The sequence below is a fragment of the Penicillium alfredii genome (assembly GCF_028826965.1).
Source record: "Penicillium alfredii strain IBT 34128 chromosome Unknown utg000005l_segment0_segment0, whole genome shotgun sequence".
Lineage (NCBI taxonomy): Eukaryota > Fungi > Ascomycota > Eurotiomycetes > Eurotiales > Aspergillaceae > Penicillium > Penicillium alfredii.
Window position 1 is genome coordinate 3,062,974 of NW_026622702.1, and position 27,564 is coordinate 3,090,537.

Genomic DNA, 27,564 nt, shown 5'->3' on the forward strand with positions numbered 1-27,564 from the left:
GCGGCTGCAGGAGGTATAAGAGAGTGTAAAAACGAGACTTCTATCGCCTTATAGCCTAGCTTTTGCTCTCTTCAAAAGACTGTCCTATCTATCCAATATATCGTTGAATATAGCTATAGTTACTACTACTATTAATATTTGATTCTTACCCTCTAGTACTCTTTTTCCTCTTTAATAATCTGTTTCTCTATTTTCTCTGTTTCTACATTCAGCCATTAGGTGACTATCTAGTGTAGAGGCCACTATGTATTCTTATTATAAATCGTCGATATTCCCAGACACCAAGTATGAGGGTGTTCCTGTTTTCGGTGGTAAACGGACTTTAACGTCATCACGGGAACGCAACTTTGGCTCTCCACACCTCACTCCTCGAGTCGGTTTCTGGTCGCAATGTGCAATTCGTGATTTTTGATATCCTCGAAGCTTTATCCCAATCTTGATTCGATCAGTCGCCCTATCCTCGGCCTTGCGGCTTGATACCCGCATTGGTCCGCGACAGTGAAGCTCTAGCTGGACCCTCGAACCCTGAGACTCGACTGCTTGTCCCGTCACCATGGCCTATGTGGTGCCCATTCACCGGGCGAGCAGCATTCGCCATGCGGTGAAACTGAATTTCATGAAACCAGAGGAGGATTGCCTGGTCGCTGCGTATGTTCCGTCACCTAGTCCACGTCCTGCGGGGCCCAGCTGGGCGATTGTTCGGTCCTATGAGGTGTCCTGGCTAATGCTCGAGTGATATACAGAAAGGCCAGTCGCCTTGAATTTTACACTCTGACCCCCGATGGGCTGGTCCTCGCCGCGTCGCGTGCCCTGTTCGCGCGGGTGACGATGCTCGCCCGCCTCCCGGCCCCGGCAAACTCACCGACCGACCACCTCTTCGTCGGCACCAACCAAAACAACTACTTTACACTTGCCTGGGATGCCGAGAACAATCGGATTCGGACCACTCGCAGCTATGTCGACATTGCCGACGTGTCGTCGCGGCACGCACAAACGGCGCCGCGGTGTCTGATCGACCCAAGCGGGCGGTTCATGACATTGGAAATCTACGAGGGCGTGATTGTGGTTGTTCCCATTGTGCAGCCATCCAAGAAACGAGGCAGGAACTCCCAGGCGGTATCTGTGGCAGATGTACCGCAGGTTGGAGAATTGGGCGACCCGACCACCTCGCGTATCGATGAGCTATTCGTCAGGTCGTCTGCTTTCTTGCATTCGGAAATCAACCCATGGCTGGCGCTGTTGTATGAGGATAATCAAAGGAGGGTGCGCCTAAGGATTCGCGAGTTGGATTACAGCCCAGCTACGCCAAGTGCCAGTGCCGATGCGACTTTCAGGGAGGTCCAGGATAAGAAGCTGGAGGGAGGGGTGTTTGCACATGAGCTTGACTTCGGGTCCACGCATCTCATTCCCATTCCAGCCCCTCTGGGTTTGTCTCCGTATCATGAAAGTACCCATTGTTCCCATGCTGACCTTGCTTTCAGGTGGGCTAATTGTCCTTGGAGAGACGTCGATCAAGTACATTGACGAAAACGCAAATGACATGATCTCGCGCAACCTTGACCAAGCAACCGTTTTTGTGGCCTGGGAGAAGGTCGACAGTCAACGATGGTTGTTAGCCGACGACTACGGACGGTTGTTCTTCTTGATGTTCGTCCTGAACAGCCAAGGCAACGTCGAAGATTGGAAGCTGGATCATCTGGGCAACACATCTCGCGCGTCGGTCCTAGTTTACCTGGGCGGCGGAATTCTCTTTTGGGTTCACACCAAGGCGATTCACAAGTCCTTCGCATTGGCAACGGCTCGTTCGAGGCCATCCAGACGCTGTCCAATATTGCACCCATCTTGGACTTTACTGTGATGGACTTGGGGAACCGTACTAGTGAGAGCCAAACCCACGAGTTCTCGTCTGGTCAGGCGAGGATCGTCACTGGATCCGGAGCTTTTGATGACGGATCCTTGCGAAGCGTGCGAAGCGGCGTCGGCATGGAGGAGCTGGGTGTGCTTGGTGAAATGGACCACATTACCGACATGTGGGGATTGCAAACTCAGAGCACCGGCGATACTCTGGATACTCTGCTTGTCACCTTTGTCGATGAAACGCGAGTGTTTCGCTTTAGTCCCGACGGCGAAGTCGAGGAGCTGGACAGCTTCCTGGGGCTCTCTTTGTCCGAAAGTACACTGGTGGCTGCGAACTTGCCTGGTGGCCGTATACTTCAAATCACCGAGCAAAGGGTTCTCGTGGCGGACCGAGAGAGTGGGATGCTGACCTTCGAGTGGACACCTCCCACGCGCAAAATCATCACTGCTGCCTCAGCTAATGATAGCCATCTAGTTCTCGTCCTCGGTGGCCAGGTCATAGTGTCGTTCGATATCCAAAACCATGTCCAGATTATCACGCAAAAGGAACTGGGGGTTGATCGACAAATCTCCGGCGTGACAGTCCCATCCACGCCAGCAGGGATTTGCATCGCAGGATTTCCCCAGTCAGCCACGGTTTCTATCCTGGGTATCCAAGACTTTGCAGAACTTCAAACACAGGCCTTGGGGCCTCGTGGAGAAGCATTTCCTCGGTCTGTGCTTGTGGCCGACGTGCTTGCGGACAGCCCGCCAACACTCTTCGTGTCGATGGCCAATGGCAGCGTCATTACATTCTCCCTGAATCCCCAGGATTATGCGCTCACGGATATGAATACTTTGACGCTCGGTTCCGAACAGCCCGCGTTCAAAAAGCTCCCGAGGGGCGACGGTCTTTACAATGTGTTTGCGACTTGCGAAAACCCCAGTCTGATCTATGGCTCCGAGGGCCGAATCATCTACTCTGCTGTTAACTCCGAAGGTGCAGCCCGCATATGCCATCTCAATGCAGAGGCATTCCCTGAAGCCATTGCCGTGGCCACGACACGGGAACTGAAAATCGCACTCGTGGACAAAGAGCGCACGACCCAGATTCAAACGCTACCGATGGGAGCTAGCGTGCGCCGTGTGGCCTATTCACCGTCGGAGAGAGCATTTGTGATGGGCGCGATCGACCGCAAACTCGAGGACGGCGCGGAGATAGTGAAGAGTCGGCTTGTACTCGCCGACGAGATCATGTTCCAGCACCTAGATGCGTTGGAACTTCAGCCAGAGGAGCTGGTGGAAAGCGTGATCCGTGCCGAGTTTCCCGGTGAGAAAGATGAGAACGGACGGGACACGGTTCAGGACCGGTTTATTGTCGGCACGGCCCATTTGGATGAGGGGCAGAACTCAATCCGCGGACGCATTCTGGTGCTGGAGGTCGATCATGGGCGCAAATTGACGCAGGTCGCCGAGCTGCCACTCAAGGGTGCATGTCGTGCATTGGCCATGATGGGTGACCTCGTCGTGGCGGCGCTTGTGAGGACAGTATGTGTTGTGAATGCTTCCTTTTTTTTTTCTCAGCCCTTCCTAACCAATAGTTTTAGGTCGTCGTTTACAAGGTCATCAACAACCACTTTAGCTCGATGAAGCTCGAGAAACTCGCTGCGTATCGGACCTCGACCGCACCCATCGACATCAGCATCGTCGATGACTTGATCCTTGTGGGCGACATGATGAAGAGCGCCTGTCTCGTGAAGTACAGCCCAGGGAAAAATGGTGAAGCAGACCAGTTGACCGAGGTTGGCCGCCACTATCAAACGGTCTGGAGCACGGCTCTGGCCCATGTCGGCAAAGACACATTCCTTCAAAGCGATGCCGAAGGGAATTTGATCGTGTTATCCCGAAACATGAGCGGCCTCACTGAACAGGACCAACGCCGACTGACCGCGACGAGCGAGTTCTCTCTGGGGGAGATGGTGAACCGGATTCGGCCGGTAAATTTCCCGCAGCTCTCGAATATGATTGTGAACCCGCGGGCGTTCATGGCAACGGTATGTCCTTCATCACATCTTCTCTCTCTACCTCACGATTCCCTCCCCCCAAACACGAAGCTGACATGCATTCTACCAGGTCGAGGGCTCCATCTACCTCTTCGCTCTAATCAACCCCGAACACCAGGACTTCCTCATGACTCTCCAAACAGTCCTCGCGTCCAAAGTCGACTCTCTGGGCCAGCTACCCTTCGACAAGTACCGCGCGTTCCGTACACTCGTGCGCTCCGCCGACGCGCCCTACCGCTTTGTAGATGGCGAACTCATCGAGCAGTTCCTCAAATGCGACTTGAGCTTGCAAGAGGAGATTCTGGGGGAGATGGGCTCGTTGGATTTAGAGGAGGTAAAGCGGATGATCGAGGCTTTGCGGAGGCTCCATTGATTCTGAGGACTGCGATATCCATGGGATAGATGTCATGTTACGAACTGATTATGCTCATGACGGATCGAGCGGGCAACGTTCTGTTTTTTCTTTTTCGTTCTATGGGGGTCTTCGAGACCATGTGGTGCCATACCAATCAAGGCATGCACTTTACGATGTCCATGATGGCTTTATATGATCCAACATACAGTCACTAGGGTTCATAAGCCCGACAGTATTCATAGCCAGATCAACGGGTTCATAGATTAAATCGGGTGATATTCAGTACAGTACAAGAAGTGAACTGTCAAAGACAGAGCCATGGCCATGGCACACAGAGATTGGCACAAGAGACGGCAGCGCATCCGACCTATTTCTTCTCGCCCTCAGACTCACTCCAGTCCAACAACTCCATAATCTGCTCCTCAGACAAATCATCCGCGCGCTTGCCCGCCTCCTTCTGCAAATTCTTGAGGTACTTCTTCTGCCGCTTGCGCGCCATATTATTCCACTCGGGGACACCGCTCGCCTTGGCCAGGTTATCCTCGTCCTCGTCCTCCAGCTCGTCATCGGTGTTGTCAACCTCGCCCAGCACCTTGCCGCCGGATCCGGACCCGCCGCGCAGCGCATTCGCCGACATCTTGGGCTTCTTCGTGCCGGCGCCGGTGCGGGCGGCCTTATCCGCCTCCTTCTTTTCTTTTTCCTTGCGGCGGTCGCGGTCGTGCAGCCACTTGAAGAACTTTTCGAGGTACGGCCGCAATACCACGTAGACGAGGACGACGACAGCGACCTTGGTCCAGCGGCGTGCGCTGACGTCCACGAAGGAGGTGTAGAGGTTTCCGAAGAAGCGGCGGAAGGTAATTTCGACAAAGCTCCAGAGCTGGAAGAAAAAGTCGGTGGCGGCGTCACCAATGGCCTCGCTGAAATCTGTTGTCTGGGGGTTCGCCATGGTGTTTTTTTTCGGAGGTTTGGATTTTGGTTTCAGGTGGCGGGTTCTGGTTGAATTGATGCGGTGGGCCAATTGGATACTGGCTGCCCAGACAATCAGATGAAGGAGATGCTTCAGAAGAAGCAATCCTCGAGAGAAACGACGAAAAGCAGCTTGTCGAGGAAGTAATCGAGAAGCGGCGGGCATCTGCCAAATTTCCAAATTGGAAAACGCCCGGGCGGAGTTTTGTTCCTCCGGACACGCGTTGCCTGCCAATCAGCGCCCGGTTCTCTTTTGTATGAGAGACGCGCCTTGCGCATCACTTCTGCATCCCCCCTCGCCTTCACCTGTATCTTCACCATGGAGCAAAATGAAGAGGCTAGTCTGGAGGAGGTTGGTTTTGTGATGCTCTTTTGTGTATCAAATCCATGACACTGACTAATTATGACTGGTTAGCGCCTCAAATCTGCCCTCTGGTTATCCATTGGCAAGATTGTGGATGAGGAGACCATCAAATTAGGTGTCAATGCAACACCGCAGTTTATTGGAGCTCTGACAGAGATGGTTTGGGCACAGATTGGTATGATTTGTCCTCATTTGACATATCTGTCACTTGCTGGGTTTCTACATTTGTCGATTCCTAGAATAGCAGCGCGTCCAACATTGCCCATAGCTCGCTTGTCCCTTGATACTAACGACTAGCAGAAACAGTCAGCCAGGACTTGGAGTCATTTGCCAAGTAAGTTGCTTAGCATGCCAGCAGGGACAGCAGGGATGCTTTCCTTAATCTCGGGCTGAGCTTACTTGTATCAGACATGCGGGACGCTCGACTGTTAACACTTCCGATGTGATGTTGCTTGCCCGCCGCAATGAGGGCCTGGACTCGATCCTCCGCGCCTTTGTTGAGCAGCAGCGTCCAGAAGCCTGAGTGGCGGCAGGGTGGCCACTTATTGCGAGGATGTCGAATTCATCCCGCCTATCAACAGCCAGTTCTGCATGATACCATGATGTATGACGACCCAAGCCTAAGTTATACCGCACAGCATATCAATCGATGTCAGCTGGTTTGATTTTTGATCGTGGTTCTGACCATTCACCAGAACGCCACCATATCCTTCCCTTGCAGATAGCCGGGGGACTTACTTCCTCAAACTCCAGCTCTTGAGGAGCAGAGATATGCCCCTTGATGACTTTCAATACGACAAGCCTGTCCTTCAGTGGACACCCGACTAGATGGCAAAATGCTGTTTGCATCAGTTTATCACAGCCTGTGGATGGCCGAGGCGTGCTTTGTTGGATCATCAGTCCGAGATCTTGGAATTCCTCGGGGTACCGTGTCAGCAGTTGTATCTTGAGCTCAGCAGATTGGCGACAGGGCAGCACAGTCATCCCTGCTCTGGCCTCAACCTCTGAACCGTGTTCAGCTTGGGGTCTTGTTTTTGTATCTTAGCGCCGTTCTGCCAAGCTATGATAAATTACAGTGGAGGGCGTCGAGAGTCATTATTCTAGAAAACCCAAAGGCTAGTCGACAATATGGCGTTGGAAGTAATCTTAATGAGACTTGGTCATTTCCTTATCTCCAGTCTCCTACTATATGCTTCTTGTGGTATCAAGCGCATCCATGATAAAGCTTACCGATATCTTGTATCAACAAGAATGTGCGACTCCAACGACAAGAAGGCACATACTCTCGCCAGGCCACGAGTTCAGTGTGATCAATGCGGTGGGTGACATGACACCAGTGTTACCGACGATCTTCGACAGAATTGTGCAAAGGGGCTGGGGCTGCAAGGCGTCAAAATATCATCATGGCCGGGCCGATGAGTACCCTCAAGATAGTAATTATTATTCTGATCCACAGGTGGACGTGGCCCAGATGGTCCACCGGCCAACGGAGGGATCGGCGCTCGACGTCATCTTTGACATGATCCTGGCTTCTCGGGTGTAGGGGATGGTTATGAATATTACCGAGGGAAAATGTCCAGTGAGCTTGGTGCACCAGTTGATGTGCAAGGAAAGGCGGTATCTAGGTGCAATTGTCCAGAAGTATGTGGAAGTGATTCGGGTTGAAGACATGGTATAGCCTCCCCTTTATGTTGAATAATTTGCAAATTATCTGCTCTATTGAACCTATTAGATTACCCACCAAGTCTTGATCCATGGATTCATAGCTCGCAGCCGGTATTCGAGGAAAGAATCACTATACCGATGAGCCCGGAAAAGTAATGAATATGGGCTTCAACACTCTTCCAGGGCACCAGGACCAGTCATCAAGACCAGTATTGCACTGTCCTGTGGAATATGGATGGCTGGCTATTCCATCATATCATCACATGATCCTCGTGCGGTGTAGATGAACAGTGAAGATGGTAAGGGGGGCCTGTGGCTGGGTGTGGCTGAGCACAACCCGATTGTCTTTTCTTTTCTTTTTTTTTTTTTCCACATGCGGTGGCAATGGCCCACGGACAAATCATATCCTGCCAAGCCAATAGCTCTAACCCATATATAGACTAGTGTCCCCTCCATCTGCATCAGGCGGGTGTGGCGCAGGGAAAGGCGGCCATTCACGCGGGGGCCTGCATTCGATCGCCATGCAGCGCATCCACTGATCTGCCCGCTATTGCGTAGGGTCCCAGGGTCTTCTCCTGTTACCCCCGAATCCTGCTGCCTTTCAGACTCTTCATCTCTCCAGCCCCCCCCCCCTCCCCATCCCCCAGCACAACTTATATTGGGTTCCTTCCCATCTCCAACCATATACAAAACACCCACTGTTCTTCAATCCTGAACTTCTGAACCACACCCTCTGTATCTCCCAGACATATCCAGCCATGGGAGTCGGCGGGGTGATTCTACGGTTTTTTAACCTTGCCATTCGCATCCTCCAGTTCCTCGATGGCGCCGTCATCCTCGGCATCTTCTCATACTTCCTCGCCGTGCTCGCCCAGCATGGCCAGGCCATCCCCACGTGGATGAGGGCCGTCGAGGGTATCGCGGGTGCCGCCACCCTCTACGGCCTCCTGGGCATCGTTTTCGTCTGCTGTCTCGGCGGCGTGGCCTTCTTCGCCTTCCTGGGCGTTGCCTTGGATGTGTGCTTCACGGGTGCCATGGTCGCCATCGCTGTGCTGACCCGCGACGGCACCAGCAGCTGCCGAGGCACCCTGGACACGCCGCTGGGCACTGGCAAGGACGGCGACGACACCGTCGCCGCCAAGGTGACCTTTGGACTGGCCTGCCGACTGGAGAAAGTGACATTTGCCGTGGCGATCATTGGAATGTGAGTATATACCCTTACCCGAGTATATATATATATATCGTATTGCATTGTACTGACTTCCACAGTTTCCTCTTCTTAATCAGCATTCTCTTCCAGATCTTGCTGGCCCGCCACCACAAGCGCGAGAAGCGCTTCGGTCCCTCCCCGACCAACGGCTACACCTACGGCAGCCGCAAGCGCTTCTTCTGGCGCCGCAACAAGAACAACCCCGACGCCGGTGCCGGCGCCGATGCCCTGCCGGGCCACCCGACCCCCAACGACGTCGAGCTGGGCGGTGACACCAAGAACGAGAAGTCGTGGCTTGGCTCGTGGGGCCGCAACAAGAACACCCCTGCCCCCACTCACGGCGCTCCCGCTGAGAATGGGTATGGCTATGGTAGCTCGGCCTACACGGGCAACTACTAAATCTTGAAGGTGTTGGGGAAATAAGCAGCGGGAATGGTGCGTTGATACTATCCGCAAGTTGCAGGTTGCAGATTGCAAGCACGAGAATTCCCTCGAGAAGTGTTTCATCTCTGGGTGGATTGGTAATGCCTGGCATCGGTCGATGATTATATGAATCTTTTTCTTTGTGTGAGGTTTTTCGAGAGCCGAGATACCATTTGTTTTTGGGATTGGGTTGAAAAGTGTACTATATCGGAGGAAATCATGGGATACACAGCGACCCAGATACAATCTCGTGGAAATCGCACGAGCGTCTCAAATGAGATATTCAAATACAATAGGTAGCGGACACATAATGATAATCAATGCAATTGCTATATACTACAAGCATCGCTAGGAATAGTTTACTCTTCTACTGATCAAGACAAGCGGATCAAGTGAATAGAGTTCCTGAGCAACAAATTGGCACAGAGAGAATTTCCGCAACGTCAAAAGTAGAGCAACGCATCTCGAGTAAACCAAACATTAGCAACCCGTACAAGGTCATTAAGGGAGTCAACACGTGGCCATCAACAGGTTCATGTCGTGGCTGATCATGGAAAAATAAATTGATAGGAAGTAACAAATCAAAGTCCGGGGTAAGAGACAAGAGAACTTCATCGACAGTCGTGGTCCACTCGTCAAGGTCTCAGGCTCCCCAAAGACATACTCGTTTGAACTGCAGAAAGGAAGCTTTTTTTACTAGTAATACGCGCGCACAATCTGGCCGAGACGGCACGTGGTGCCAGCAGCAACGGAGCCCATGAAGACAGGGCGACCGTTAGAGCACATAGCCCAGGTCCAGCCATCGGGAGCGCAGAGGATCTCGCCCGACTGGCAGTACCAGCCGTCAACGTAGCTGCTGAACTCGTTGTTGGTGGAGGCCTCCTTGGACTGAGTGCGAGACTCGGACGTGGCAGTGCCGAAGCTCTGCGCGATCTTGGACATGTGCTTGTCGGTGTTGCTGGCATTCTTAGAAGAGCCGCTGCCCAGGAAGGGAGCGTTGCTATCACACTTGTAGCCCTTGCCGTCGGCCTTTCCGATGACGTTGGGGCCGGGCTCCGGGAAGTTGACAGCCTCGCCTTCAATGGTGACACATTTGCCCTTCTGGTCAACGTTGGCGACGAACAGCTCGGGCAGGCTCTTGAAGCCATCGGCCTTCTTGTCGGCAGGTTTCATCTCGCGGTCCTTGCCTTGGGCGTGGTTCTCCTTGCTGGGTTTGTTGATGGTCTCGGTCGAGTTGGTGTCGGTGCGGTCAGAGCCGCCACCGATAGTGACCATGGCGCAGTTCATGTACATCTCGCGGTTGCCAACCTTGTTGAACCAAGTCCAGGCCAGGAGGGCCTCGCCCGAGGGCGCGTCTTGAGGGACCTGGAACTTGTACTTCTTGGCCTTGGGGCAGTCGCCCAGCATCGACTCGATGACATGGAAGGTCTCGCCTTTATCGTAGGTCAGAGAAATCTGGCAGGAACCGCCGTCGTGCGTGGCACTGCCGGCAAGCTCCATCTCGTACGACTGACCAGGCGAGTAGGTGGCCTGCGAGTCGAAGTCGTCCTTCGCGTACCCTTTGCACGGGTAATCCTTGCCCGAGGGCTGGAGCGGGTTGGTGTATGAGTAGTCCTTCTTGCCCTTGGCATCCTTGTTCAGCGGACTGCGGATGGGGTACGGCTTGCTCATTTGCATGTGCGCCGTGGCCGTGGTGGCCAGCATGCTGCAGAGGAAAACAAGGCCCTTCATTCTGGTGGTTTTTGTGTGTTTGGCTCTGGTCTGCTGTCAGTGGCTCTGGCCTCATCTTCCCAACAACCTCAAATGATATCAGGTCCATGAGCGTAGAACTTACAAAAATGTTTAGATGTAATATGCCAAACACAAGATGTGGAAAGAGTGTGCAAGCCAAGCTTCTCAACCAACGGGGTCTTTTCTTGTCTTGTAGGAATAGGGATGGAGCGACCAACAACAGGGCAAGAGCGCTGGACAAGACACCGTATCAATAAATACCTAGCAGCCATGACATTCTTCAGCATCTTCCGGAGGAATGGCGGATGCCATCATCTTGCGGTCCAAGCCCAGGTAGTGGTCGAGCAATGGCATCGCAACAAGAGGAATGCTGGCCATCCGGGGTCTGGTTCACAACACCGGCTGCATCCCAATAATGCTGCACTGTTTTCTGGTTGCGCAGCCCTGGATGGTCGCTAGAATCCTTAGAACCTCCATATCCAGACATTGGCTGTTCCATGTGGCTCTCTATACTGTGCAGTGGTGCGTGTTGTTGTGATCGCGTGGTGCATTGCTCAACCCTCTACTCAGTAGGGAGGGGAGCCCTCATGCTCTCAAGGCCTGGCCGCAGGGGTAGATGGAGTACCAGACATGGCAAAGCCTCCATGACTCGACCTCCATTCCGTCTCAAAACTATTATTCTCCGCAAGCCAAGTGGCGTGCGGAATCCTGCCATGATGTCAATGCGCCTGCAAAAAAGGACGCGTCCCATCGGCTATTGCAGAAAAACATGGCGGGACATTCAGCGACTGTATCCCTTCACGTCGCAGTCTTGCTTGGGCCGAGTATGTGTGCCCTGGCAGCTCAGCATGGGACTTGCCCCTGGTGTCCCTTGCATGACCCCAGGAGAAAGTCCAATCTCATCTCATAATTTGTTGAGCACATGAAGATAAGACTTGCCACTCCTTGATGGCCATTGGCATAGTGTCTTGTATAGTAGTGTGGTGTCTTGATATCTCGATGAGATCAACTTCGCGTGTTCATGGGCTTCCAAGGTTGTGTCCCTGCATGGATAGAATGTAGGCAATTGTAAGAAGTAATACTTCTCCCTCGATCCACAGATCCACAATGAAGGATGTAGCTGGCTCTCCGGGAGGTGTGGCTCCCAGTCGATGAGTAACGTGGAAAGGCGAGCCTGCGACTCCCCGCGCGTCCGATTAGCGCGTCAAGTCCCCAAACCTTCAACCTCACCACCTCAATCCCCCCGGGAGCTCGCTGGATGTTTCGGCGGTGTTTGGCTCTGTTCCATGCGCTGTCGGTCCAGCATGCCGGTCCCTTGGGATCTGGCCGGGGTCGCCACCTCTCGTCACCGAGGATCTCCGATCGATCGATTGCCGTGGCGAACGCCAGATCGCCCACTCTTCACCATGGGACGTTCCCTGCTTTGCGCTTCGGCAGATTCGGTCCAATTTTTTCGCCCGCACACTCGCGCAAGCCGATCGCATCCTCTTGTCGTACATACTCCTCGAGCGACCTTGCTGGCGACAAGGGTAATCTGCCGGATTCCGCCGGCCTGATCATGGCACACGGGACACAAGTACGGGGCCCAAAGCCCGAGGATGCTCTCAATGGGACTGAGAAGATGCCCGCTGGACGGGAAGAGGCTTCCTTGGACCCGGAATCAGACGAAGACGTGCCGATGGAAGCGGAGGAGCTTCAAGAGGCTCTTGGACGGCCACCCCCGGTAAATAGCAGCTATCTCCCACTGCCCTGGAAAGGGCGACTAGGATATGTGAGTCGCGGATGAGAACCCACCTGATGTATTTCTTATGCTTACAAGTGAAGGCCTGCTTGAACACCTATTTGCGATACTCGACCCCTCCAGTCTTCTGTTCCCGGACCTGTCGCATCGCATCCATTCTGGAAAACCGGCATCCGCTCCAGGACCCTGATCAACCAGCTCATCCAACTAAGAACCGCCCAGACCGTAACCAACCGGCCGACATTGCCCGTGGGCAGGCTTTTGTCGAGTCACTGGGGCTAACGAATGCGCGCGACCTGACCAAGCTGCTGCGCTGGAACGACAAGTATGGTATTAAGTTCATGCGCCTCAGCAGTGAGATGTTCCCCTTTGCCAGTCACAAGGAATACGGCTACAAATTAGCGCCATTCGCCTCGGATGTGCTGGCACAGGTGGGACAGGTCGTTGCGGAACTTGGCCATCGAGTATCGGTACATCCTGGCCAGTTCACTCAGTTGGGATCGCCCAACCACGGAGTCGTAGACAGCTCTTATCGAGATCTTGAGTATCATTCGGAGATGTTGCAGCTGCTCAAGCTACCACCACAACAAGACCGCGATGCCGTCATGATTCTTCACATGGGCGGAGTGTTTGGCGACAAGGCGGCAACACTCGATCGATTCCGAGAGAACTACGCGCCTTTATCTCAGGACATCAAGAACCGGCTAGTTTTGGAGAACGACGATGTCAGTTGGACTGTGCACGATTTATTGCCCATTTGCGAGGAGCTCAACATCCCCCTGGTCCTCGACTACCACCACCACAATATTCTTTTCGACGCAAACGAGCTCCGCGAGGGCACTCAGGACATCATGGCTCTCTACGACCGTATTGCTGCGACGTGGTCGCGCAAGAATATCACCCAGAAAATGCATTACTCTGAGCCGGTTTCCTCGGCCATCACTCCTCGCCAGCGTCGCAAACATAGCGACCGCGTGGCCACTCTCCCTCCTTGTATTCCTACCATGGACCTGATGATCGAAGCCAAGGATAAAGAACAGGCTGTTTTCGAACTGATGAGAACTTTCAAGCTCCCCGGATACGAGCTTTTTAACGACCTCATTCCCTATACTCGCACGGACGAGAACAAGGCATTCAAGCCACCCCGGAAAATCAAAAAGAACGGCGGTTTCGTCGACCTGGAGGGCTCCATCCCTCCACCTCGCACTACTCCAGACGAAGAAGTCGGGATGGGCGGTCCAGAAAGACGGGTTTATTGGCCTCCGGGCATGGAGGAATGGCTCCGGCCCGCGAAGAAGGTGGTGCGCTCCAAAACGGGCCCAAGTCCCCGCAAGAGTGGCGCATCCAAGACTATCAAAGCAGAGCCGGATGAGGAGAATGGTGTGCCAGCCACACCGGCCAAGAAGCCGGTCAAGGGTGCTCGGCACACGCCGGCTTCAGCCAGCCGCAGGAAACGCAAGGCTTCAGAGGTCGGGTCGACCCCGGAGCCGGACGAGGTGGATGAGCCAGCTGCGGATGACAAGACATCTTCTGCTCGGCGGAGTCGTCGTACAAAGAAGGTGAACTATACCGAGGACAGCGCATAGTTTCGCTGCTACTGTACAATAGATTAGAGCATCTTGTATAAATTGCGCATGACGAGATTTGATCTAATGGCCTGGAATATGGCTTGACTATCCAATAGCAAACAAATTAAGCTAAAGATCACTCCTCCTATTTGTGTTTCAATTTCTGTTAGGCTTGGGGTTGTAGATATGTTGCGCTGGGAAGACTTCTCTAAACTTGGTTGATTGAACTCAACTATATATCAATAATCACTTTACATCCCAGGGCCAGGACTACGCTGGGAAGTTATCCCGATGGGTAATAACAGAATGAAAATGACGGCAGCGGACGCTAACTTCACATAATATACAAGAAAAGAGGTCTCGAAAACCTTTTTATATGATAAGACCGCTCCTCCCTACCTACAATTGCGCATTTCTTGGATATTTTGGGAATATACCTCACTCCAGTCAACGCGCTCGAAGAGCAATGCTATTGCACAGAGCAGAGCGATGATTCGGATCCACCACGAGAACCCGATTTTGGGAGCTGCAAAGAGGATGATCAGAGGGAAGATGCAGCCTCCGACTCCTCCGGCGGTGCAGGCAACGTCTGTCGCCCATCCTTGTCGTTTGTTGAACCAGTGGTCCCACCAGTGGTCCCCGGCAGCTACGGGGGGTGTGAAAAGGGTGCTCGCTGATATCCGCCGAGGACGCTGAACGAAAGGAAAACCTGATAATATTCTTATATGCAACCAGAAAAACATCGCATAGTTCAAAGACCATACCTTCGCTGAGACTTAGGGAGACCAGGGAAAGAACTATGCCAATTGACCCCGGAACAACTACATACAGCGGTCCATAGGAATCATCCGCACACAGCTTAGCTGATAGATCCATGTATGGAAGTGAATTGATTGAATTCAATACATGAACCGCCGAGAAAAAAAAGGCTATTCAACAGAACAGAAAAGTGTATATATGCTCGGTCATCTAGACATGAGAAGATATGACGAGAAAAGACGGATCAAAGAAGAGCGGAAGAGAAATATGAGAGAGACATCATCACTCATGACCACACATCCTCCTGGTAGCTGCCGCTACTGCGCATGTGCTTGACCATTTCCTCACCCTTCTCGGGCGGCATGCCTCGTTGCTGCGCGATGATGTGGCCGAGCACCAGGTTGACCTCGCGGGCCATGTTGGCGGCATCACCGCAGACGTAGAAGTTGGCCTTTTGCTTGAGAAGGTCGCTGACGAGCTCGGCGTTCTCACGCAGGCGGTGCTGGACGTACACCTTCTCGGCGCCTTCTCGGGAGAAAGCAGTGATGATTTTCAGGGAGTCACCCAACTGGTCCTGGTAGGTCTGAGGAAAGAAGGTCAGCAAAAATGGACATTGAAAAGAAAATGGAGAGAAATCAAGAGAAATCATACCTTCCACTCATCCTGGTACAGGAAATCTTCGCTGCTCTTGCGACATCCGAAGAACAAAAGCGTGGTGCCGACCTTCTCGCCCTTGGCGGCCAGAGCGGCCCGTTCCTGGATGAAACCACGGAACGGTGCCACACCGGTACCGGGGCCAACCATGATGATCGGCTTGGACGGATCAGACGGCAACTTGAAGTTGGAGTGGCGCACATGAACCGGAACGTGGATACCATCGTACTTGTTGCGGGGACCGTTGATCGAGTAAGTCAGACCATGCGGGTCGGGGGACGGATCGCCGTTCTGCTTCTGCTTCAAGGCCATAAGGTAGTTGGTGGTCACACCCTTGACGACATGCGAGGCACCCGGCAGGCGAACAGATTCGACGACTGCGGTGATGCTGATCTTGTCCTTCTGCACCAGAGATGATGACGAAATGGAGTAGTACCGGGGCTGGATTTTGTTGAGACCTTCGATGAGCAGCGAGAAAGGAACGGCAGTGAACGGCTTGGAGGTGATGCTTTCAAGCGCCTGGGCGATGTTGAAGCACTTGTCGGTGATCTTCTCGTGGAAGTAATCCTTGTCGTTACCCAGGCGAACAATCTCGGCCTTGCTGACGTCGTCCGGAGCGAAAGCGGCCAGGGTGGAGATGAACTGGCGGGAGACTGGGGCGCACACTTCCATGTAGTAGCGAACAGCAGCATCGTAGGTAGTCGGAGTCGGAATGGGAACTTTGGCCGTGACATCAATGCCCTTGATACCAATCACCGAGTCACGCTTGTCGTCGAGTCCAAACACCTGGAGAAACCGGTCGACTTCGGAGCCCGCGTTGGTAGGCCAGATAGCAATGTGGTCACCGGTTTGGTAACTGAGGTTGCTACCGGCAACGCTAATTTCCATGTGCAGACAGTTACGGTCCTTGACGGTGAACAGCTCGCGGGATTCAACAATCGGGGCAATGAATGGGTTGTGCGCCGAGTACGGACCCTTGGCCTGACCCTCGCGGTGGGCCGCCGTCGGCTCACCCAGGTAGACAGACTCGTCCTCAGCGGATTTCTCCTCGTCCTCCGTAACAGAAAACACCGGTTCATAGGAAGCCTCACGCTCCTGCAGACCCATAGCGTCCGAGAGAGCCGCCCACATGGGCTCCTTCCAGGCGAGGAAATCCTCTTCCATGGTGCCAGCGCCGTCGTCACCTTCACCCGCAGTACCAATGCGCTTCGCACCCAGCTTAATCAGCGCGGCATCGATTTGGCGGACCATGGAGTTGTAGTGTTCGTAGGTGTTGTTGCCCAGACCGAAAGCCACGTACTTCAGAGACGCCAGAGGCTGGTCGTCGGCGGCGGCGCCGCTCTCAAAGGCCACGTCGTCACCGGTGAAGAATTGGTAGAAGTCCACTGCGTTGTCGGTCGGCTCACCCTCGCCATAGGTTGCTAAAACGAAAAAGGCAATCTTGTCGTCGGGGAACTTGTCCAGGGTGTCGTAGTCGTAATCCTCAATGTCGGCCACCATGGTCTTCAGGCCGAAACGCTGCGAGCCCTCTTTGGCCAGCCGCGAGGCGTAGTCCTCGGCGGTACCGGTCTGGGAGCCATAGAAAATCACACAGTTCTTGCCAGTCTCGTCCATCTTCTCAATAATGTCGCGCGTCTTGCCGCTCTTCGCGGCGCCATTCAGCGCGGCCCCGGACGAGGCATAGGGATCTTTGGGGACGGCCCAGTAGGTGCCCTTGGTGAAGTATGCGACGCTACCCACTAAGAGGGCCACCAGGACCACCAGGTCGAGCGTATCGAGTTGCGCCATCGTACGGGAGGGGGGGTTCTCGCAGTGGCGGAATTTCTCAGGAGGCGGAGAGGAGGGGCGTTTGGCCCGGGAGAGAGGGAAAAGACCAAAAAAAAAAAAAAAGAAGAGAATGTGAAAAAGAACCAAAAGATGGACTAATATGAAAGACAATTAAAATAGCACTGTCCCGGACGTCCAGGGACCCCTAAATCACACGGAGAGGAAGAAGAGGGAAGAGACAGAGTGGTCCGATCGGGGGTGTTGGCTCGGTCCGGTCGGAGTGGAGCGATCTTCACCGCTGCGTACATGTGCAGGATGTGTCAAGGTCCACGGGTATATAGATTGAAAGAGTAAAAAGGTAGAAGAAATGCAAAAATGGATTGATTTCGTATATGAGCCTTATATACACTCTGGGGATGTGGGGAGATCCATAACTATGGATAGTATGGGTATAGATGTATAGATAGAGACCGAGGGCAAGTCAAGTCCCCCGGAGCAAAGAATCGGCTCTGCCTTAACCCAATTTCTATCATGCTTGTGAAGGCGGAACTCGGCTAGCCACTCGGCAGGTTGGTCGGGAGATTGGCGGTTTCTTTTTTCTTTCGATTTTTCTGTTTCTCTTCTTTTCCATGGAACTGGAGCCCAGAGAATGCCGTGTGGCAACAGTCCCGGTTCTGTCGAGTATGTTGGAATTCGCAGTTCCGTCTCATGCAGGGCGGATGGATTCCGCGGTCTTTCCAGCTATGATTCCTATTATTGTGAGGATTGTTTCTCTATACGCAATCTCTATAAATACTGCTAATCGATATTTTGATATTTGATTCTTGTGTCCCGTGGGGAAATATCATCTCCGGGGTTGACCCCCGGTGGGGGTGTGTGTATATCTTCACTTCTATATTTAATGCCTGACATCCAAGGCCACCAGGGAACAGATACCGAATAGATTCCCCTCGGAGTAACCCTGCACGCGACTCCACGGGTTCCCCATGTGAGAGAGACCGCAGATCTACTTGTTTCAGGTTCCTTCACCCCGCTGTTCGCTGATTGTTGGCCTGCTGGAATGTCAGAGGATGAAGGGTTGGGAGAGAGGGATCAGGGATATGACGGTGTGAACCATGAAAGATCGCCATCCAGCTATCTTAGCCTTCAAAAAAAAAAAAAAAATAAAAAAATAAAAAATAAAAATAAAGAGATGAAAAGATGAAAATAAAGAAGCAAAACCTGTCACATACCCGAAACTCAAGACTCAAGAGCCAAGACGAGCGATGCCCGACGATGTCCACATCAACAAGAATAAAAGGAGATCGAGAATAGAAGAAGAAACATATAGAGATGTATAATGTATAACATTGTACAATATTGTAGATGAATTAATTGGCACAGAGGAATGACAATGTCCAAACAGAATAAGGCAAGTTATTGATAAAAAAAAAGTGGTTCCGTGTCAAAGCCAACAGCTTCTGCCCGTCTCTCATCCACCCCCTTTGCCGAAACAAAGCCACCATGGGCAGCGTACTGCTCACTGACACACTCGACACGGCTACCTGCATGAGGTGCTCCGAGCAATGAATCTGTGATCTTGGCCAGTAAGTAGATCCCCCCGTCTACCCCCCCCCCCTCGCCTTAATGCGATGCCGTCACATCAAGTGCCTTTCTGACGTGTGATCTCACTGGCTTAGTGGCATCTCACCCTGCCAAAGCTGCTGGCCCCGGCCAGCAACCGACGCTGCCCCTCATCCCTGACGACCCAAAAGTCGCGTCGCTCCACAATCTGGCATCCCCGGCGGACCGTCGAGGGACGAGGACTGCCCAGTCGACGCCAATGCACAGTCGCGAATCCTCTGCCGTCCGAGGGAGAGCCGCTGATCCCTCTGTGCTCGCTCCGACCTTACAAGTCCGACGCGGTCACTCCAGTTCCAAAAGCCCCGACGTGTCAAACGCCCGATCTCCTGGATATGAGCCGGGATTGGAACGCCGCCCGTCTAACTCGTACGGTCACCATCGCCAAACCTCGATTGTTCATGGCATGCAACACTCGCGAAACCCGAGCATGGCTGGCTCTACCGCCTCTACAAGTCCCTTGAGCCCGGAGCTGATTGCGTCGCTGGGTCGCGGTGGATTTGATGACACCGCGGTACCGGGGAGGATGGATCAGCTCGACGGCACTGCGAACTACCCGACTCCGAATGCAATAGCGGCGGCCCATGGATTACAGGGGGCATTAAGCACGATACAGGACACTGATTCAATCGGAGCAATGGACGGTCTTCCCGTGAATATGGCCCACAAGCGAATGAACTCGGGGGGCAAGTCAAGGCGGGAGCGGTCGCATAGTCGCTCGCACTCAAAACATCACTCCGAATCCAAGACGGTTGGGGAATACGCGTTACATCATTTGTTCAACTCTGTACGTGGCATGCTGTGGGGTGATGAACGAAGGATTGCTGACGGGAACTCCAGTTTGTTGGCCAAGCCGACAGTAAGATCAACCAGGCAATTATGAGGCTGGGAGAATCGGATACTCCCGTCGAAGAGGTTTGCGGCCCTGGAGCCGATCCAACCTTTGACCAGTTAATATCTGCCTTGGGACATATCGCCCGGCAGAAACCGAAGCCTTTGATCGACACCATTATGTTCTGGCGGAAGGCCAAGGGAGATGCTGCTATCACCGCGAGGCAGATGACCAACGACCAAGTATGTTATTCCCTTGAATCGGTACATTGGAGATGAACGAACCACTGACTAGATGGGCCGGGTTTAGTCAAAATCAGCTGCCACAGAAAATGGCCTTTTGATGCGCCGAAATACAGAGCCAACCCAAATGCATGCTGACCAAGCGGCCTCTGTAGAGCGGCCGCAGCAGTCGACGGCTATACTTGGTCGCCAGGATGACATCGCAATGGTTGAGCGACGCGCGACAGTCTCTGTTTATTTGGTCTGCAGAGTCTTGATCGAAATATTCAATCAGAGCAGTTTGGCTTCGATCACCCTTGACATGGCAGACCGCCTCGAAGATATTGTGTTTGGCCAGATCAAAACTGTTGATCCAGATCAGATCTCGGCATCCCCCTCCGAATGGCGAACTGGAGGATCTATGGCCAATTGCTGGGTATCATGAGTGAATCGAACTTTACCAGCGTCGCCAATCGGTTTTTAACCGAGCTTGACCGATCTCAAAAGGACGAAGCGCGAGTGACACCGTCACGAGACGGAGATGCCAAAGCAGAGCTCCTGATTCTGGGCATGAGATACCTTCGCCTGCCTATAACTTCTGAAGGATGGCCCAAGGCTTGCGATTTCATGCGGTCACTGGCGCGCCTGTTCGTTTATGCCCATGGACAACGGATCAAACAGGCCTACTGCTACGTGATCGAAAAGCTTCTTCTTCCCGTGGCGGCTAACCCGACCTGTGATCTTTCGCTACCTCGGTGGAAGGAATTCTTGGATCTGGTCCAACCGCGCCTGGCACAGCTGCTCACCAAGCCTCGCCACTGGGCAGCGTCTTTCTCCCTGAATGTGCTCTTGCTTTGCATTTCGAACAAGGAGACCTTCTCTTCCCAGTGGCTTTCGATGGTATCGAGCTTACCTGCGCGGCTCAAGGATCGACCTACACGTGCACCAGCGCTGCAAGCCATCTGTCGTCTGGTGTGGACCTACTTTTTCCGCTACTCCGATTCCCCGACCACTACTTTGCGTAAAGTCGAAGAAGTGACGAAGATTGCGTTACCTACAGGAAGGAGGACATACCTGAGCGCTGAACCCCCTTTCGCAGACCCGTTGATCCAGCTGGTTCGAATGATCGGATTCAAACACCCCGATGTTTGTTTCAGACACATCATCTTTCCCTTGATCAACTCTGATTTGTTCTTGTCTGGCCGAGAATTGAAGATCGAGCAAATGGAACCGGAAAAGATGGTTATTGGTATTCGCGCCTTTCTTGCGACCATGTCCGACCTCGAGACAAGCGATCAACTCTGCCCCCCATTTCCAACGGGCTCGCTGCCAAATCCATTTACGGACGCTTCAACCCCTATCTATTTCCACCGGCCGCATCTGGTCGCCGAGCTCAAGGCGGCGAGTGGTTCGGAAAAGACCGATTTTTCGTCATGGCACCCTGTCAATACGGCAAGGTTGAGTGACAATGTCCGAGAATACCACCTCCGCTTTTGCGAGGTTTTGGGAAAAATCACTCTCCTCTGTGACAACACGTTTGGGGGACAAGCGGTCCTGGACGAGAAATTCGGCGGGGTTACTCCCAAAACCCCCATTTCCGAAGCTTTCGGTTTTGGCCGCCGCGATGATCACATCACGGCTGTGGACCAAAAGCAAGGGTTTTACGATTTGCTTCATGTGGCCGTTCAGGCTCTGCCTCGGTGCCTCTCGGATCATATTCCTTTCAATTCGCTCATCAACCTCCTATGCACGGGAACCGCTCATGTTCAGTGGAATATCGCAACTTCCTCCGCGGAATCGCTCAAGGCTATTGCGCGACAGGCTCATGCCCAGCAAGTCACAATCGGCTTTGCACGATTTATTTTCAACTTCGATGCACGTTATTCGACCATGTCGGACGAAGGTATGCTCGGGCCAGGCCATATCGAGTCTACACTGAGACTCTACGTCGAGCTCCTTCGTATCTGGATCGACGAGATCAAACAAAAGACCAAAGGAGCAGCCATGGACCAGCTTGAGAAATCTGCCACTGGAAGCCGGGCTCTCCACCTTGATTTGTCGAGTGTTCTCGCTCATGTGGAGGAGATCGAGTCTCATGGTCTCTTCTTTCTTTGCTCGCAATCGAGAAGAGTCAGAGCCTTCGCCATCAATGTTTTGCGCTTGATCACTGAATTTGACAGCGCCCTTGGAAAAGAAAACACAAGAATTATCCGGATCCTTGAAGCTGACTCTCAGCAAATAATGGATCTGAATGACGAGCAGCTCACAGTCGCGGAGAGAAGCCGGATCCAGAAGGGAAAAAGAAGGAGCGCATCGCAAAACACTCTCATCGAATTGTGTAGCAGCGAGGTCTCTTACGACTCGACACTATGGGCAAAAGTCTTCCCCAACATCATTCGCGTGAGCTTTGAGACCTGCCCATTTGCCGTAACCTTGGGCCGGGAAATTGTGTGCGCGCGTCTCGTCCAGATGCACAAAATGATCACATCTCTTGCCGAGAGTGCCAGAGTCCCCCAGTATAGTCCAGTCGATGGCTACCAGACCCGACCCCTGGCGAGGAGCAACATGACGGCAGAGATTTTGATCGAGCAATGGAAGCTTTATCTGGTCATGGCCTGCACCACCGTCACGAACGTCGGTGCCCAATCCCAAAGCCAACTGGCCAATGCTCAACATGCCCGCAAGGCTTCCAAGGGAGCCCATCAGTCCCAGGACAAGATCAGCTCGGCTCGAAGCCTATTTGCATTTGTGATTCCCCTCCTCTCTGCAGAAAGGGATTCCATTCGAAGCGCAATCGTCGTGGCCCTTGGGTCTATCCACAAAAACCTTTACCGTACCCTTCTCGAGTCGTTGCAATATGCAGTCACAACTTGCAACGAGGAAGCCAAGATCCGGATTGGCTCTCACTATCGCACTCCCAGCAGCCCCCGTCGAAACAGGAAAACTGATCGGCTGCGCACCGAAGTCACTCATGTGTACAAACTCACATCTCACTTTCTCCAAGAACCAGAGGTTTACAACGACGACTGGATCGTGAATAACCTGATCACCTACGCAAGAGACATCCGAATCTTCTTGAGTGACGCCGAGGTGCAGAATGATTGGGAGTTCCAGCGCCTGCGATTCCATTACTGCGGATTGATGGAGGAACTTTTCGAGGGGATCAACCGCACCAAAGACCCTTCGCGCTGGATGCCCTTTGAGTCGAGGAAATCCGCATTCTCTCTCATGGAAGACTGGTGCGGCTATTCACCTAATCAAGCTCAGATCTCCGAAAGAGAAGACAACATGCGCAAGTTTGCAATGGCCCAGCCACACGAGACTGGTGAAATGCGAAACACAGCTGCTGCCATGGAGATTCAGAAGAAGAACCTACGGGCTTCAGCCCTTAGTGCCATGGCCTCTCTTTGTGTACGTTCGGACTCATATGTCTTATGAATTTTCTGCTAACTTTTACAGGCTGGTCCAATCAGCATCACTACCGAGAGTGGCTCTGTTCTCCAATTCGATGTGGTTCGGATGCTCTCCTGGATTGATATCATCTTCAATACCATCAGTGACAAGTGGCATGCAATCGGGCGCCGAGCTCTTAAAAACCTGATCATCCACAATAAGGAGCACTCGTATCTGATGGAGCGGTCAATCGAGATGTGCTACGTGACAGAGCGACCCAAATCTCTTGAAAGCTACTTCGAGGTAGTCTCGGAGGTGCTTATAGAACAATCGGACTATCCACTGAGATTCTGGAGAATCCTAGGCGCGGTCTTGGTGACTCTGGGCAGCGAAAAGCGCGAGATCCGGATGAAGTCTGCTAAGCTTCTTCGAAGACTCGAGGAACGGCAGCAGAAGAGCTCCAGGCTGCAGGACTTTGACATCAGTATCTCAGACAAAACACCGGCGGTGTATAAACTCGCACAGTTTGAAACTTCGAAGCGTCTGGCAACGCAACACTCTGACCTGGCATTTACTCTGTTTTCGGAGTTTTCATTGCACTTCCGCACTCTTCGCCCGGACAGTCAGCGGAATATAGTTGCGGCCATCCTTCCTTGGGTTCAAACGATGGAGCTCCAAGTTGATCCAAATGGCGGCCCAACTGCCAGATCCTACATGCTCCTCGCAAATCTCTTCGAGATCACCATTCGCTGCAGCAGCATACTTCCTAATCAGGTGCAAGCATTGTGGCAAGCACTCGCGACAGGCCCCCATGGGGGCAATGTGCAGCTGGTCTTGGATTTCATCATCAGCCTGTGCCTGGAGCGCAAAGAGCAGAACTTTGTGGAATATGCCAAGCAGGTCGTCGTCTTCTTGTCAGGAACCCCCGCAGGATCCAAGGTCATCGAGTTCTTCCTCTTGCAAGTTGTGCCGAAAAACATGGTACAGGAACGGAAGGACCTCACTCCTGCTCCCCCTGACATCAAAAGCCTCCCATATGTTGCAGACCTCGGTACGGTACTGCCTGTGGGGAACAAACAAGCTGGCTTCTCTCTCGGCCAGGTTGCGCTCATCTTCCTTGTGGATTTGATGGTTGCTCCCGTTACGCTAGCCCAGGATGACGTTATCAAGATACTTCACGTGGTTCTGATTCTCTGGGATCATTATACTATGACCGTACAAGAATCGGCTCGCGAGATGCTCGTTCACCTTATCCATGAGCTCGTGGCTGCCAAGCTGGAGGACGATGACCCGGCGGGAGCTCGGCAGTCTGTCGAAGATTTTGTTGAGTCGATTCGCAAGAGTGACCCTGCAGTTGTATGGGAATATGAGGAGAACCATGGCAAAGAAGAAGAGGCCGATGAACGTTGTGTGCCGACATCTATGGCCACTGTGACCCGTGACGTTATCAAATTTTTCGGCTTTGCTTATGAAGGCATTGGTGACTTGTGGGCCAAAGAGGCATTGAATTGGGCAACCTCATGCCCCGTCCGACATCTGGCATGCAGGTCATTCCAAATCTTCCGTTGCATCTCAACCTCGTTGGATTCGCGGATGCTTGCGGACATGCTTGCCCGGCTCTCAAACACGATTGCGGATGAGGAAACGGACTATCAGACATTCTCCATGGAGATCCTGACTACGTTAAAGATTATCATCAGCTCACTAGCCCCATCGGATCTGTTGCACTATCCCCAGCTGTTCTGGACGACCTGCGCTTGTCTCAATACGATTCACGAAACTGAGTTCATCGAGACCATCGGCATGCTAGAGAAGTTCCTTGACCGGGTCGATCTGAGTGACCCCGTCGCGGTCACTAAATTAGTCGAGGGCCAGCCGCCAAAGTGGGAGGGTGGATTCGATGGACTTCAGGACCTTGTTTTCAAAGGGCTGAAATCATCTGAGTCGTTCCATCGCACGCTAGACCTTCTCCATCGCCTGAGTGGCCTCCCGAACAATGAGCTTCTTGGAGATGGAACTCGGCAGCTGTTTGCTGTCCTGGCCAACTTGCCTCATTTTCTGCAATGCTTTGAGCAGGACTTTGATGATCCTAAGCCAATTATGCGTGCGAGTCTGCTTGCTCGTGTAGCAGAGAATGAGCGGTGCCCTCGACTAGCGGCGTCCTTGTTTGGTTTTGCGAACCAACAGTACAAGACGGAGAATGTGTTCCTGGATCACATCATCACCGAAATCAAGTCGTACTATTTCCCACATCTGGATTTCCAGTGCTTGATCTTCCTCATGGGTCTTCTGACCAACACGACGGACTGGTTCCGGATCAAAACCATGAAGATTCTCTGCGTCTTGATCCCCGAGGTCGATATGCGTCGGAACGAGGTGACTTGCCATGGCCCAGATCTGATTTCCCCGTTACTGCGGCTTCTACAAACCGATCTCTGCCCCCAGGCTCTGGAAGTTTTAGACAATATCATGACTGTCTCTGGCAACCCAATGGAGCGGCACCATCTTCGAATGAGTATGGCTTCGGCCTCCTCGTCGCGCGCCATACGCAAAGAATACGAGCGTATCCAAAGTCTGTACGGTATTCCAGAGCCATCGGGGTGGTCAGTTCCCATGCCAGCAACCCAGTCAAGCGTCACTCGAAATAATGTTCACGCCGCCTTCTACACCTGTGCCGAAGCCGATGACATGACTGCGCCAGAGACGATGAATCCTGACGTGGAGTTCCATGCGGAGGAATACGGCGAACCGTTCTTCCCCATGAGGGCCGATACCATGAAATCGATTGACACGCAGACGGACGGCAACATTGGGGACATTGTCCAGAAGCTAGATAGCTTGGATGACTTCTTCGAGGAAACCGAGAGCACCACTCCAACCCTTAACCCAGTGGCTCCTCCGATGTTGCGGGGGTTTACCGGTAGCTACGTGGACACCAATGCCCATCTCTACGATCAGCAAACAGCACCGATCTTGCGCAAGTCTCTTGCTCGGACTGGCTCCACGTCGTCGTTCCACAACGGCCTCGCTGAATCTCGGCCGCCGATGCTCCGTTTCGACAGCTCGGGTGTGTATTCTTCCCCGAATATGACACCACATAGCTCGACACAGACGCTGCGACCTGTATCGCACACCCGCTCTGTTACCTCGCCCGCCAACAACCTCTTTGTCCACACTACACCTCAGGCACCCAATGCCACCCCACCTGTCGGATCCCATGATTCGGCATTCGCATCCGACGAGGAGGTGGAAGAAGTGCACTCTGACTTGGACGAACGCCCAACAACCCAGAAACCCGGCCCTCCCCCGCCGTCAATGGTCCGCAGCGCCACGGACGGCTCGCACTCCTTAGAGTCGATGATCCGGAGCGGCATGCGTCGTCTGACGGGCGGCGCAGCCAACAACCGGGACAAAGAGCGTCAACGCGACCTGCTCCGCGCTCAGCACCGTGCCATAGTCCAGACGGCTAACTCGCCGCGTGTGCCCAAAGTGCCGGAGGAGTACCTGTCCGGCGGCCCGACCAGCCACCCGACATCACCGCGGTAGTTTCTCCCCGTGTGACTTCTGCATATCATTTGTTTGTTCTCTTTTGTTATTTCTTGCCGTGTTTTTTCCACAGGCGTTTGGATTCGATCACATACCCTCGGTCTGTCTTATCAGCTTTGCAATGTGTCGCGCTGAGCGCCGGATATCTGTATACTAAATTTATCGCATGGAAGTTGGTAGATGTTTACGTCTCGGGCGTTTTGCACTCGCTATCAATACCAGTTGGCAAGTCCATTCGTGCATACTTTGAATCTTGCTTTTAGGCATGGACGAAAGGTGGCATGTAGATACTTTCGGCGCACCTTGTGCCCGGTCACAGTCAGGAAAGAGCCTGGAAGGAGGTTGTAGTCGGGTCCACGGATATAACATATCTCTCTCTCTCTGATTTCGCTCGGACATGGAATCCTTTGGGTGTTTAGGAATCCTAATTATTATTTTCCTGAAATGGCAGGTGTTGGTGTCAATCTGCACAGCCTGATCCTGAAACGGGGGCCGAATATTTTTGAATTGTCTTTTTCAGTGATACTGCTATTTTAAACCACAGCATAAGCCTCATTTGATGGATTCTTCTTCTTTCTCTCTCTCTTGCTTTTGTTCCTGGGTATGATTTATTTCTAGATCGACCCCTGACAGGTCTACTTCTTCCCCTGCTGCACCAGGCCGGATCCACAGAAAATGGTAGAGACCACGGCCAGCCTGCTGAGGCTGTTATTCTTCTTGGTCACCCTAGCCGGCCTTTGCGTGGCTGCACCAATAGACGAACCAGGACGTCTTACCATTGCCTATAGAACCGTCCACCCTGTATGTTCAATGCTTCCGACTCCCCCCCCCCCCCCCCCCCCCTTCTCTT

At 53.0% G+C, this 27,564-nt stretch overlaps 8 protein-coding genes across 8 annotated transcripts; 5 read left to right on the forward strand and 3 right to left on the reverse strand.

Moving 5' to 3' along the window:
• Positions 1 to 553: 553 nt before the first annotated feature.
• Positions 554 to 4,272, forward strand: NUU61_004579 (DDB1/RSE1 family protein; the record flags this gene model as incomplete). Its single annotated transcript, XM_056655161.1, has 6 exons — positions 554 to 648; positions 744 to 1,426; positions 1,482 to 1,756; positions 1,810 to 3,384; positions 3,444 to 3,890; positions 3,970 to 4,272. 6 exons carry the CDS (start codon positions 554 to 556, stop codon positions 4,270 to 4,272), a joined length of 3,378 nt encoding a protein of 1,125 aa, XP_056513188.1.
• A 349-nt stretch (positions 4,273 to 4,621) lies between these two features.
• NUU61_004580 (uncharacterized protein) lies at positions 4,622 to 5,200 on the reverse strand (the record flags this gene model as incomplete). Its single annotated transcript, XM_056655162.1, has 1 exon — positions 4,622 to 5,200. One exon carries the CDS (start codon positions 5,198 to 5,200, stop codon positions 4,622 to 4,624), a length of 579 nt encoding a protein of 192 aa, XP_056513189.1.
• Positions 5,201 to 5,539: 339 nt separating this feature from the next.
• NUU61_004581 (CENP-S family protein) lies at positions 5,540 to 6,107 on the forward strand (the record flags this gene model as incomplete). Its single annotated transcript, XM_056655163.1, has 3 exons — positions 5,540 to 5,572; positions 5,636 to 5,743; positions 5,979 to 6,107. The coding sequence occupies 3 exons, from the start codon at positions 5,540 to 5,542 to the stop codon at positions 6,105 to 6,107; spliced, it is 270 nt and encodes an 89-aa protein (XP_056513190.1).
• A 1,900-nt stretch (positions 6,108 to 8,007) lies between these two features.
• NUU61_004582 (uncharacterized protein) lies at positions 8,008 to 8,858 on the forward strand (the record flags this gene model as incomplete). The annotated part of the gene is made up of 2 exons (XM_056655164.1): positions 8,008 to 8,453; positions 8,519 to 8,858. 2 exons carry the CDS (start codon positions 8,008 to 8,010, stop codon positions 8,856 to 8,858), a joined length of 786 nt encoding a protein of 261 aa, XP_056513191.1.
• A 720-nt stretch (positions 8,859 to 9,578) lies between these two features.
• On the reverse strand, positions 9,579 to 10,613 carry NUU61_004583 (putative extracellular protein; the record flags this gene model as incomplete). The annotated part of the gene is made up of 1 exon (XM_056655165.1): positions 9,579 to 10,613. The coding sequence occupies one exon, from the start codon at positions 10,611 to 10,613 to the stop codon at positions 9,579 to 9,581; it is 1,035 nt and encodes a 344-aa protein (XP_056513192.1).
• Positions 10,614 to 11,871: 1,258 nt separating this feature from the next.
• On the forward strand, positions 11,872 to 13,940 carry NUU61_004584 (UV-endonuclease UVE-1; the record flags this gene model as incomplete). The annotated part of the gene is made up of 2 exons (XM_056655166.1): positions 11,872 to 12,384; positions 12,438 to 13,940. The coding sequence occupies 2 exons, from the start codon at positions 11,872 to 11,874 to the stop codon at positions 13,938 to 13,940; spliced, it is 2,016 nt and encodes a 671-aa protein (XP_056513193.1).
• Positions 13,941 to 14,967: 1,027 nt separating this feature from the next.
• cprA (NADPH--hemoprotein reductase cprA) lies at positions 14,968 to 17,123 on the reverse strand (the record flags this gene model as incomplete). Its single annotated transcript, XM_056655167.1, has 2 exons — positions 14,968 to 15,264; positions 15,333 to 17,123. 2 exons carry the CDS (start codon positions 17,121 to 17,123, stop codon positions 14,968 to 14,970), a joined length of 2,088 nt encoding a protein of 695 aa, XP_056513194.1.
• A 1,372-nt stretch (positions 17,124 to 18,495) lies between these two features.
• NUU61_004586 (putative cell morphogenesis protein (PAG1)) lies at positions 18,496 to 26,714 on the forward strand (the record flags this gene model as incomplete). The annotated part of the gene is made up of 6 exons (XM_056655168.1): positions 18,496 to 18,517; positions 18,782 to 19,509; positions 19,563 to 19,796; positions 19,864 to 20,211; positions 20,265 to 23,186; positions 23,235 to 26,714. 6 exons carry the CDS (start codon positions 18,496 to 18,498, stop codon positions 26,712 to 26,714), a joined length of 7,734 nt encoding a protein of 2,577 aa, XP_056513195.1.
• Between the last annotated feature and the right edge of the window lie 850 nt (positions 26,715 to 27,564).